The sequence below is a fragment of the Microplitis mediator genome, chromosome 5, assembly GCF_029852145.1.
Source record: "Microplitis mediator isolate UGA2020A chromosome 5, iyMicMedi2.1, whole genome shotgun sequence".
NCBI classification, from domain to species: domain Eukaryota; kingdom Metazoa; phylum Arthropoda; class Insecta; order Hymenoptera; family Braconidae; genus Microplitis; species Microplitis mediator.
The window spans coordinates 249,417-260,670 of record NC_079973.1 but is presented as its reverse complement, the minus strand read 5'-3'; the positions used below and the strand labels follow the sequence as shown (position 1 = coordinate 260,670).

At 28.0% G+C, this 11,254-nt stretch overlaps 3 protein-coding genes across 3 annotated transcripts; 2 read left to right on the top strand and 1 right to left on the bottom strand.

Moving 5' to 3' along the window:
• On the bottom strand, positions 1-2,309 carry LOC130668051 (popeye domain-containing protein 3-like). Its single transcript, XM_057470044.1, has 7 exons — positions 1,883-2,309; positions 1,584-1,718; positions 1,340-1,521; positions 1,034-1,273; positions 817-969; positions 586-730; positions 1-423 (listed from the first exon to the last, which is right to left on the bottom strand). The coding sequence occupies exons 1-7, from the start codon at positions 1,935-1,937 to the stop codon at positions 248-250; spliced, it is 1,086 nt and encodes a 361-aa protein (XP_057326027.1). The 5' UTR covers positions 1,938-2,309; the 3' UTR covers positions 1-247.
• Positions 2,310-2,538: 229 nt separating this feature from the next.
• On the top strand, positions 2,539-3,487 carry LOC130668052 (DNA-directed RNA polymerase subunit beta-like). The gene is made up of 3 exons (XM_057470045.1): positions 2,539-2,716; positions 2,785-2,879; positions 3,067-3,487. The coding sequence occupies exons 1-3, from the start codon at positions 2,708-2,710 to the stop codon at positions 3,212-3,214; spliced, it is 252 nt and encodes an 83-aa protein (XP_057326028.1). The 5' UTR covers positions 2,539-2,707; the 3' UTR covers positions 3,215-3,487.
• A 1,281-nt stretch (positions 3,488-4,768) lies between these two features.
• On the top strand, positions 4,769-7,296 carry LOC130668050 (juvenile hormone esterase-like). The gene is made up of 7 exons (XM_057470043.1): positions 4,769-5,037; positions 5,123-5,267; positions 5,354-5,690; positions 5,776-6,135; positions 6,401-6,564; positions 6,641-6,954; positions 7,034-7,296. The coding sequence occupies exons 1-7, from the start codon at positions 4,832-4,834 to the stop codon at positions 7,206-7,208; spliced, it is 1,701 nt and encodes a 566-aa protein (XP_057326026.1). The 5' UTR covers positions 4,769-4,831; the 3' UTR covers positions 7,209-7,296.
• Positions 7,297-11,254: the final 3,958 nt, after the last annotated feature.

Sequence of the window (11,254 nt, the reverse complement as noted above, 5' to 3'; positions counted from 1 at the left end):
TTTTATTTTTTATGGTTTATCGTCTAAAAAAAAATCCCAAAATTATTAAACGTCTGCTAACTTCAGTATCATTTATAAATGCTGTTTATATATATTCATAAAATTAAGAAGTGACATAAAAAATAAATAAGGAAGACCGTTAATTATTACAATTTTTGGATTTTTTTTTTTTCGTAATGATGCGCATGCATAAATCAATGAATAAATAAATAGTTTATGTTAAATGATAATAATGAAAAATTAAAAGCTACTCTTCATCGACAATCTCACAGCTGTGATATTTGCTGGAGGATTCGAGCCAGCTCTCAACCCCACTGGAAGCTAAATCATCACAAGACGGGATCTCTGGTAGCGGTTCCATGTTAGGCGCGCCAAGTTTCGTCAGGTTATTAGCCGGCCTTTCTTTCGGTTTAGCACCACCCACTGCGAAAATAATTAATTACTTATAAAAATAGCTGTCTCGAAAAGTTAAATACGAGCTAACTTTAAACCGTTCGATATTCGATTAACATGCAATTCCTAGTTTTTTTTTTAACAGGCGATTTTATTTTTTCCATTATTATTGTTGTTATTTATGTGGATTACCATTATTGGTGGTTGGTTTGCCTTCTTTACGACGCATTAAAGCTTGTCGAGATGCACGTGGACTTCGGTATTCCCCAGTCATATTTAAACCGGCACTTATTGTAGGCAGTCTTATATCTAAATGGGAGCCTTTATCTGTAACTATCTAACAAGTTATAAAAATAAACATATTTTTTTTTATAAACAATATTTTTGCTGGTATATTTTGTGGAATAAAATAAATATATGTACCTTATTATTCATAGCATAGAGTTTAGTAGCAATATCTCTCGCCACTAAAGTCGTTAAAACGGTTGCTAAGTATGCTTCCTTTACTAATAAATATTCTAATGCTGATCTTTGCCAGTACAAATATCTACATGAGCTTGCTGCAACAATAGAAACCTGTTGAAAGAAAAATACCAATCAATCAATTAATCAATCATTTGTTTATTTGTTTTATCGTTACTTTAAATTTATCGTCAACAGAAGCACGAGAGCTTTCAAATTCAGGCGAATCCAAAAATTCACAGGGAAGAATTGGATGAAGATAATTTGAATCACTGAGAACATTAACTTTTCCACTTAATAATAGTCCCAGTCTGTCTGTTCTCGTTAGATTTTGCATTGCATAAGCTTCACCTGCGTGAAGTGACATTATTGTTGCAAATTCTGGTGACACTAATCTCTTGAATTGCATCCGAGAGACCTGATAATAAAATTACCTTGATAAAATATAAATAAAAATGAAAAACGTTTCAAGAGGATTAATCACCTTGAATGGATAAAATAACGTATGATAAACTTCTTCGAGCTCTGGATCAAAGTGTACTGGTCTCATTTGATAAACAATGTAAACTAGTTGGCCAATATTTAATACTAGAAAGGCAAAATTCCAGGAAAATATATCTGGTGCACAGATTACGTGCCATGCCCATCCAGATAACAGCATAAAACCTAAGCATTATTATTATTATTATCGAGATTAAATATTTAAAAAAAAATGAAAATAAACTCACCAACAATGAGAACAGTATGCATAAAAAGTATTCCCTTTTTTGATGATGGTGCCGAGTAGGATAATACAAAGCAGAAATTAGCCAATTGAAAGAGGATGTGTTGTGGTTGTTGCCACAGACATAAAGCTGTATTACCTTGAATAACAATTTAACGATATGCACATATATATATATGGATATAAAATAAAGATTTCGAGGTTGGTATAGCACGCAAATATAAAGATTATCTGGTAAGAGTCCAACCAACCAACCAACGAATAAAATATTTATTTTAGCAGGACATGTAAATGCTTACTCACCGAGAGCCGTTATATTGTAACTGGACAAAGGATCATGACCCAATCCAGGAGTCATCGTCGAATTATCAAATTTTAAATATATATCTATAAATAAACTAATTAATTAAGTTTGTGTAAAAAATAAAAAATTTTATTTAAATCCTCTTCCTACTGCATCTTTAACTCGACTGGTTTGTTTTGATTGCGATGCTTGGGTGTTAATTTTTATAAGAATATAAATAATACTGCGCATGCCTTCAAATAGGGGATCAATGCCACCCCTTGTTGTTGATGGTTATACAGTTAAACTTTGCCTTTATCCTTTGAGGAAGATACTGCAGGATAATGAGATCAAGTACCGTTCAAAGATAATATACATCATATTTTATAATTCAAATATATATCCTTGGCCGGAAATTTTTCATCAATTTCTTTTCATGACAAAAAAACGTTATTATCCAACGGTAAAATTCATTATGTTTTTTTTTATCTATTGACGTCATATTTAAAATTCTCAAGAGTTGTCGAAAGTATTTTAATTAAAATACCGATTCATATCTCTACAAAGAATTTGTATTTAACGCTGATGTACTAATTTCTTAGGAATTAATCGAAAAAATAAAAATTATTATGATAAAATTAACGTCGTCAATTGATATCATAAATCAATAGATATAATTCTGCTTTTGAACACAAAAGACATTGATAATAAAATATATTATGTTAGGCTATTAGTGACTTATTCGCCGATGTATGATCAACTGATAGCAAATAGTATAAATGAAACTGATAGCTCAGAGAATTAAATAGTCATTTAAAAATTTTTGTCGTAGTTACTCGATAAATATGAAATTGGTGAGATTTTACTTGTCTTAAATAATAATTTTATTGTTTTCTTGCAATTTAATTTTTAATTTTATTAGATTTTATTATTATTAATCGTGAGTGCGGCAGTGATGGCAGTGCCAGTGAATAATAAAAATCACAAACGGAGTTTTGACCTGTTCAATTATTTCAAGTATTATTATTATATTACTATTATATATTTAAACCTCAATCTTATAAATTATAAAATGCAAATAACTTGATACTTTTCATTAACTACTAAATAATTTAAATATTATAATTTTATGTTTAGTTAAATAATAATAATAAGTGTAATGTAATTTATTTTGCTATAAGTTGATACAAATTAAATTTTTCAGATACGGACATAAACGCAATGATAATTATAATAATGAGTATGAATATAATTATAACGATAATGATGCAGAAAGTCAAATTGGTGGTGAAATGATTATGGATTCAAATGGAAGTATATTTTGTCGATATTTAAATGAGAATCAAGTGTAATTAAAATTTTTATATTTTTAAAATTATTATTGGTATTGATATTTAAGATTACGTATATTTCGTCATTAAAAATATTTTACGACAATGATTGTATATATTTTTAAAAAAAAAATGTTTTTTTTTCAATCCTTATGAATCACGATAATAAAACGGTACGTTAATAAAATACCGGCCATTTATAAAATATGTCAAGTGACTCTTATTAATTAACAGAGAGTTAAAAAAATTACTGAAAATAAAAAACCACAGAATAACTTTTCTACTTAATTTAATAATCCTCTTTAATCATTCAATCTATTAGATTTATTATTTAAAATTTAAAATTATCAAATAGTTATTAATCAACTTTTTATCTGGATCATCTAGCTCGTCAATTAATTAACACTAATTTATATTTTATTGAAAAGAAAAATAAAACAATAACAGATATTAAAGTACGAAGAATGAAAAGGAAAAAAAATGAAAAGGATATATATGTATATAAAGTTCATTAACAAGAGTGTAAAATATTGTTCCTGGAAGAGGCGGTGAGTATCAGCGGCATAATCTTATTCACGTCCCATCTTATTTTAAGGATCAAGGATCAAGCGTAGAAATAGAATAAAAAAAAAGAGATGACGGCAAAGAAGATGATAAAAAATAAACCGGAAAAGTTTTAAAGCCACTGACATATCTTGTTACTTAAAGCAGATTGTAATACGTAATTTCGAATTCTAAAGTCGGTGATTCACTTTATGAAAAGTTTTAACTCTGTATTGCTTGTAAGGAAATTTTAGATGCCTTCAATAAATATAATATGACATGATAAAAAATAGCTTTAAACTCGTAAAACAAACTGTCAGAATTTAAAAAATTTATTTTTATCCAACGTTCAATTTATATTTAGTTTGTAATAATTTTATACGTGAAAAATAAGAAATAATACTTGGAATGGTTTTTTTATTTATTTTCAATCAGCGAAAAAATTCCATTTTGTTCGACCTAGTTTATTGGTTGTCAGTACCATTAGTCCTGAAAACTTTTTTTTTTCTTGTTTCTTTTTTTTTCGAAGAGAAACATGGATTAAAATCTATCCATACACAGTAGGGGTGTTTAAGGTAGAATGTAAAATTAATGGGACGAAAAAATCGTTAACGTAGGCACCCCCTTTCATGGTGAGTAACAACTGAAAGACTAAAACTAAAATGTTTTGTTAATTTACAACCACTGGTAACTATTAAACTTTCGTAATTGCTTAATCGTTTTAGATAATTTAGAGAATTTCCTGGAGGGTAATCCTCAACTTTATTCCATTTTGTCACACTGTCATTATTTTACGTACAATAGTCCTTAATTTTAATTGTTTAAATAAAATAAATTGTTTTATTTCGAGTTCGGAGAAATTAAACACAATTATTACTGACCAAAAATAAAAAATAGTCGCATTAAAATGAGTGTTAATAATTATTGAAAAATATATAGCATAATTTTTTAAAGGAAAAATTATCATTCTGTCATATCGTATAGCGCAGTAGTGCAATTATCGGTGTGTGTTATCGGCAGCAATTAACTTTAAAAAATATCAACTAACGTCACTATAACAATAAAGAAATAAGTAGTAACTAACAGGTAACTATAATGGCCAGTCGTTGGATCATCAGTTTAGTATCAATTTATTTAATTAATCAGTGTTACAATCATGAGTGTATCGGCCTTACAACAGAACCAAAGGTCACGACGCCTCTTGGAAAAATAATTGGAACCCAAATGGTCTCAAGGCGCGGCAGAAATATAAATGCATTTTTGGGAATTCCATATGCTCAGCCACCAATTGGACCTCTGAGGTATTTATTAAAAAAACAAATAAAATAAAAAATTCTTAAAAAAATAATGAATTTTTTTTTTAATTTATTCTTGTTATCATAACAGATTTAAAAATCCAGAACCAGTTAAACCATGGATTGGAACGTTAATGGCCACTAACGATGTGCCGGTTTGTGGACAACGAGACGAATATACAAATATTCTTTTTGGTCAAGAAGATTGTTTGTATTTAAATGTCTATACACCTAAAGTAATTATAAATTAATATTAATAATTGTAAATAAATTTAATTGTCAGATTTACTTCTGCAAGTGATCATAAATTTAAACACTTTAGTTAGATCCGGATAAATTACTGCCAACGATGGTTTATATTCATGGGGGTGCATTTCAAAGAGGCGACGCCAAACCAACATCCCTTGGGCCAAATTATTTACTTGATAAAGATATAGTACTAGTAACAATTCAGTACCGTCTGGGTGTTACTGGATTTCTGAGTACAGGTGATGCAACAGCACCCGGAAATTTTGGATTAAAGGATCAAACTTTAGCGTTGAAGTGGGTACAAAGTAATATAGATAACTTTGGTGGTGATCCTGCAAGTGTTACACTATTTGGACAGAGTGCTGGTAGTGTTAGTGTCAATTACCAAGTGCTCTCTAAAATAACAAAAGGTTTTGTTTTTTTATTTGTATTAAATTTTTCATTAAATTTTAAAATTATAACCAACTATAAAAATTAACGTTTAAATATTTTAAGGATTATTTCATCGATACATTGCACAAAGTGGTAGTTCACTGTGTCCATGGTCTTTCGCAAACTCAACTACTTACCAAAGTTACGCTTATAGCCTCGGAAATACATTCGAGTGCCCCAACAAAACTTCCCAAGAATTAATTGAATGTTTAAGACAAGTTCCTTACTATAGTTTATTTACGAATGATATATTTGGTGGTATGCAGAAACTTTCATTAGTTACTTGGGTACCCTGTATTGAGCCAGACATTGAAGATGCACTTATCACTGAGCATCCTTTAAAAATTATTTTGAATGATAAAATCCAAGATCTTCCAAATATCAGCGGTGCTGTTAAAAATGAAGGACTTATTCTTTCATCAGGTTTTCATTTCTCTTTATATTAAATTCGTTACTGCAACTGGAACATTAATTATAATATTGCAGTAATGCAGATTTATTATCTTAATGGACACATAATATCCTACGCTAGTCTAACAGATGCATATATATGTTGTCATTAAATGGGTTGTAATAATTATATCGTACATGTCTCCTAAAAGGGTCTTTTATAAAAAAAAAAAAAAAAAAAAAAAAGAAAAAATAAACTCATTATTTGTCAAAATTTAATAATAAACATCTATTTCAGTTTTATATGCCAACGAAACGCTCTATAATGATTATGTGGGTGACGTTAATCAATTTTTACACTTTATGACTGCATCGTATGTTACTGACGGTGATTCAGGTCGACTGGCGGATAATTTACAAAGTTTTTATTTCGGTGATATTGATCTTGTTAATAAAACTCAGGTAATTTTAAATAAAAGTTATCAAATATTCTTGTGTTAAAATAAAATTTATAAAATAACAATGAGTTTATTTTAAGGTTATTATGAAGCTGACAGATTTAATTGGTGATATTTCATTTTTGTTTCCACAAATGTTACAATTACAATTAGTGAGCAAGAGAATGAAACAGCCGTCGTATTTTTATACTTTTGAATATCGTGGAACTTTTAGTAAAACCTCGACAATTTTAAAAAATAATGACAATGTGGGAGTTATTCATGCAGATGAACTTATATATTTATACCCCTTTACGCCAGATTATTTTGGACTACCGGATCTAGAAATGAATGAGAATGACGAAAAAATGATTGACATTCTCGTTGATTTGTGGACTAATTTTGCTATTTATGGGTATTCAATTATTTTTATCAACAATAGTTTAAATTGAGTGCTCAAGTGCTTGCTATAATATTTTTTTAATTACTCACAGAGAACCAACGACAACTTTTAATGAAGATCCAAATTTTTGGAAGCCTTATTCAGATAATTACTTCCATTTACAAATAGGATCCGAAAATCAACCGGTTTTATTAAAAAGCCACAGTTTTTTGGATGACCGTATGCATTTTTGGGCAATGCAAATTTTGAAAATGTTATTTTGGTGATAAATTAAATTTATAAAATTAACAAATGCTATAAAATTGTTATATTAATAATAAATAATGAGTCATGAGATTTTTTGATAAAATATCACACATGTGTATAAAAGTCAATTTGGGGTTCACGATAATCAAATTTATAAATATATTAAGATGAGGATAAGTTGGGAATAACAGAAACAAAAGTTATGTGAGACTCAAATTACGTCAAGAAAGTTTATAGATTTAATAATTCGAATTCCCTTTTTTAGGCAAACTTTTAAACCTAAAATTTGTTTTCTATTACCATCATCTATTGGGGCTTTGTCTCCACTCACTGAGTTTTAAAATAGACAACAACCGGGTATGAATAATAATATGAACAGGAGATTTAATTTAATTTTACGAAACTTTCTTCTTCTGAATGCTCAGCAAATTTTCAATAAACTTGTTTATTTGTTAAATGCGGTTATCAATTGTATTGGGTAATTATAAAATGAAGGATAAGAATAAAAATTTAAAAAATCTAGAAAACCTTAAAGAAAAAATTCTGTTTAAATACTGCTGAGCAGGATTTAAAACAAGATAAAAGTCGTTCAAGCTCGAAAGAAAGTTTTATTCCAATCAATAAAGTTAAAAATACCAGAAGTTATCTACAGATAATTAGCTTTTTGATCGCCTACGATTATTTCTTCGCAATTTCCAATCATTAATTTCTAAATTTTCTTAGTGGGAAATTAAAAAGTTGCTCGAAGATTGTTGACCACTATTCAATTGTTTATCATTTAATAAACTTTCATCGCTTGTATTGTTTCATTAATCCGACGTTTTAAAACTTTAAATTAATTATTATTGATGGTAATTCAAATTAAAGTTGCGTCATTGACGTAATGGTTAATATATTTCGCATAATGAAAAAAAAAAAAAAAGTATATTAAAAATCTCATAAATAAAATTCCATAAGTTTCTTTTATATTTTAAAAATTAAACAGTCATTATAAATATTTATAAAAAAAATAATATTAGATTGAATTGAAGATTATTATTTAATAAAATAACAATTCCACGAACTATAAATGTGAATAATTATCTTACCGATCCTCAAATAAATATTTCAAATACACCCACACAAGTACGGCATTAAATAAAATTTGCCGCTGATTTCATTTATTATTCGATTACGTTACATAAATGAACCATAAATTAATACCAAACATCTTCGTAATAATTTATCTGCCTTAAAAAAAAATAAATAAATAAAATGAAATAAAAAAAAGGTGAATTAAAATATAAATTTTGTTCTCAGTAAAAGTACGGATCTTACGATCGATTTGATTCAAATAAAAAGCATCAACCAAATCCAATTCTTATTTTTGACGGGTACTATATAACGCTTAGAATAAATTCTTCGTATTACAGCCACCACCAAGATAAGAAGAATAAATACAAGGTGAATGAGAAATTATTACAAGACGCGGTGAGTTATTTGCCTGGGTAAATTTTCTTGTTTTAACTGCTGTAACTTTATTTCATCCTTTTTTTGTCGATGTATAACTGACACAAGTTTTTCCTGTAAAACATTCCTAGACAAAAATCAAATATATTCATACGGAAATAAATAAGCACGAGTATAGAGTTTAAAAAACAAAATCTAAGAATATATTTACGCAGGAAAAAATATTTGACTAGAGAAAAACCAAAAAAAATTAATTTATAAAATAAAATGAGCATGAATGATAATTAAAATTTTTTGGAGTAATAAAACTGAAATGAGATACAAAAAAAAAGTAATAAAATTTTTTTAATATTAAATGATAAAAAAAAAACGAAGGCAGTAATACCGGATGGTAAATCGAGACGAGACGCATGCCAAATGCTTACTCACATACATTTATACAGTATCTTTTACATTTGCATATCGCAGTACCAGCACGTTCGTGATTCACAATTCGCGGTTCGTGCGCGTTGCTTCATTGCATTTTCCCTCTAACAAGGACAACCTTGGGTAAATTTAAAATGCCGCACAAACCAACTCTCAAAGGAAAAAAGTAACATAAGTTGTTGGAGCTGAATAAAGAGGGTGGTAAAGGGATATGATAAAAGTATGGTGAAAGGAAGAGGACTAAAGTGGAAATTCTGAATTTTAAGCTTACTCTTATTTTTAAGTGAGGGCGTATGCACTAGTCATATGTCAAGGTTAATTTATTGTTGGACGCAACATGACAATAAATACAAGAAAGAAGATTAAGTAGAATGAAAAGAAAAAAAGAGTTTCTTTGATTCCTGAGAACAATTTACTTATATTCATATGTCTTATGTATATATATAAAAGTTGAAACTACTTTGTTACTGTAGTGGATGCAGCAAGTTTATTACCAACATTTTCCGGCAGAGTTTAATACTCTGTTCGGTTATTCAGGACGCGGCGAAACACACCATGACTTACGAGCTCAACAACTTGATAAACGCATACTAAATTGTTCCATGTTCACCAAGATGAATTTTTATTTATTTTCTTTGTCACTTCAAGATATACTACGAGATAAACTTTCCGGTCGACTCTAAATTACCAACAACAAAACATTATAATTTAATCAATGGGTTATTCCAACTATTTTAATACAAATACTATTTTACTTTTATTCATTTTAAATTACTAATATATATTTAATTTTTTGTATACAGTTAAATATTGAAATTATTTTAACATAGTAAAATATTTTTTTTTTTTCCTCCAAGTATTTAAATAAAATTTTTATGTACCGTGAATACAAATGATAAAGTCATTTAGTATTCATTAAACAAAAAATTCATAAGATTATTAATATAATAATACTGCGCTGATATAAATAGATATAAATAAAACATATAAAGCATTGATGGTAAAAAAAAAAAAGTGATAGAATGATGGAAATAATAAATGTATTTGGTGTTATTGTATAATGATAGTAAAGTTATTTTTAGAGTAAATTTATAAGTTTAGAAGATGAATTGATTTTAGTTTAAAACAAGTATTTTGTGAAACAAGAAATTTAATATATCCGGGTATATTTTTGGGAATTTCAGGATTTGCATGTTTATCGCGCTATGGATACAAATAATACGGTCTTCTTGTTCGTTCTTGTGGTTGTTCTCGTATCGTGGGCAGTTTCCAGTTACTAACTAACGATTTTATCTTTCCTAGTTTGGAGCGATTGTCCGTTATATCGTCCCAACAAATATACAACACGTTGAATTATCACTGTATTACTAATTTTCATTATAAACTCATATTTACTTTATTTATACACATATAATTATATGTTATGAAACTCATTTAGACTCGTCACGCTTGTTAATTTAAATAAGTGCTATGATCTAGCAGATTAAAAAAAACTAACAATGAAATTTTTTCTTAATTATTTAAATATTTATATACACAAAAAAAATTGTCATCAATTTTCTACGTTATCTTATAGTTACTTTTGACGTAAGAATTTGAGTCGATTATTAATCTATTAAATTTCTCCTAATTAACATGATAATTTTAATGTCATTTTTTTTCTTTTAATCAGCAAAAAAAAAAATATTACAAAGAATTTGGTTAAATCTGGTATTTTATGTAATATGTAAATGATAATTTTTTTTTTTTTTCAGAAGATTCAACAGATTTGAATATTTGTCTTAATAAGGTCAACGGCGCCACATAAAAATTAACAGTCAAGTGTTACAAACTAACGGAACATTTTAGTGGTATAGAGTTCAAGGTTTGCCAAATAGTTTAATAATAACCGGTCTAGTAAATTCTATATCTTGTAGAAATATATTATCTGTTATGTGTATATGTATATTAAAAAAAATGTTATTATAATGTATAAAATGAGGGCTAAAGGATGATAGAAACGGACAAAGGACACGATACAAATATGCTTGGGAAAATAACGAGAGTAAAAAATCTGATGCCGGGACCATATCGGAATCTAGAGAAGAGACTTCCTGAAACAAAACTGGTTTTATCGCGTTTGGCTGCTATACAATGGTCGATTCTATTTTATTTTATTTTTATTTTGTTATTCTTTTTAACCTTTCTCATT

Excerpts from the sequence above, each read along its gene's own strand:
- LOC130668051 (XM_057470044.1), bottom strand. The coding sequence starts at position 1,937 with ATGACTCCTGGATTGGGTCATGATCCTTTGTCCAGTTACAATATAACG. Across the intron at positions 1,719-1,882 it reads TTACAATATAACGGCTCTCG|GTAATACAGCTTTATGTCTG; the intron begins GTGAGTAAGCAT and ends TTGTTATTCAAG. Across the intron at positions 424-585 it reads CAAACCAACCACCAATAATG|TGGGTGGTGCTAAACCGAAA; the intron begins GTAATCCACATA and ends TTATTTTCGCAG.
- LOC130668052 (XM_057470045.1), top strand. Across the intron at positions 2,880-3,066 it reads GACCTGTTCAATTATTTCAA|ATACGGACATAAACGCAATG; the intron begins GTATTATTATTA and ends TAAATTTTTCAG.
- LOC130668050 (XM_057470043.1), top strand. The coding sequence starts at position 4,832 with ATGGCCAGTCGTTGGATCATCAGTTTAGTATCAATTTATTTAATTAAT. Across the intron at positions 5,268-5,353 it reads TAAATGTCTATACACCTAAA|TTAGATCCGGATAAATTACT; the intron begins GTAATTATAAAT and ends TAAACACTTTAG. Across the intron at positions 6,136-6,400 it reads AGGACTTATTCTTTCATCAG|TTTTATATGCCAACGAAACG; the intron begins GTTTTCATTTCT and ends CATCTATTTCAG.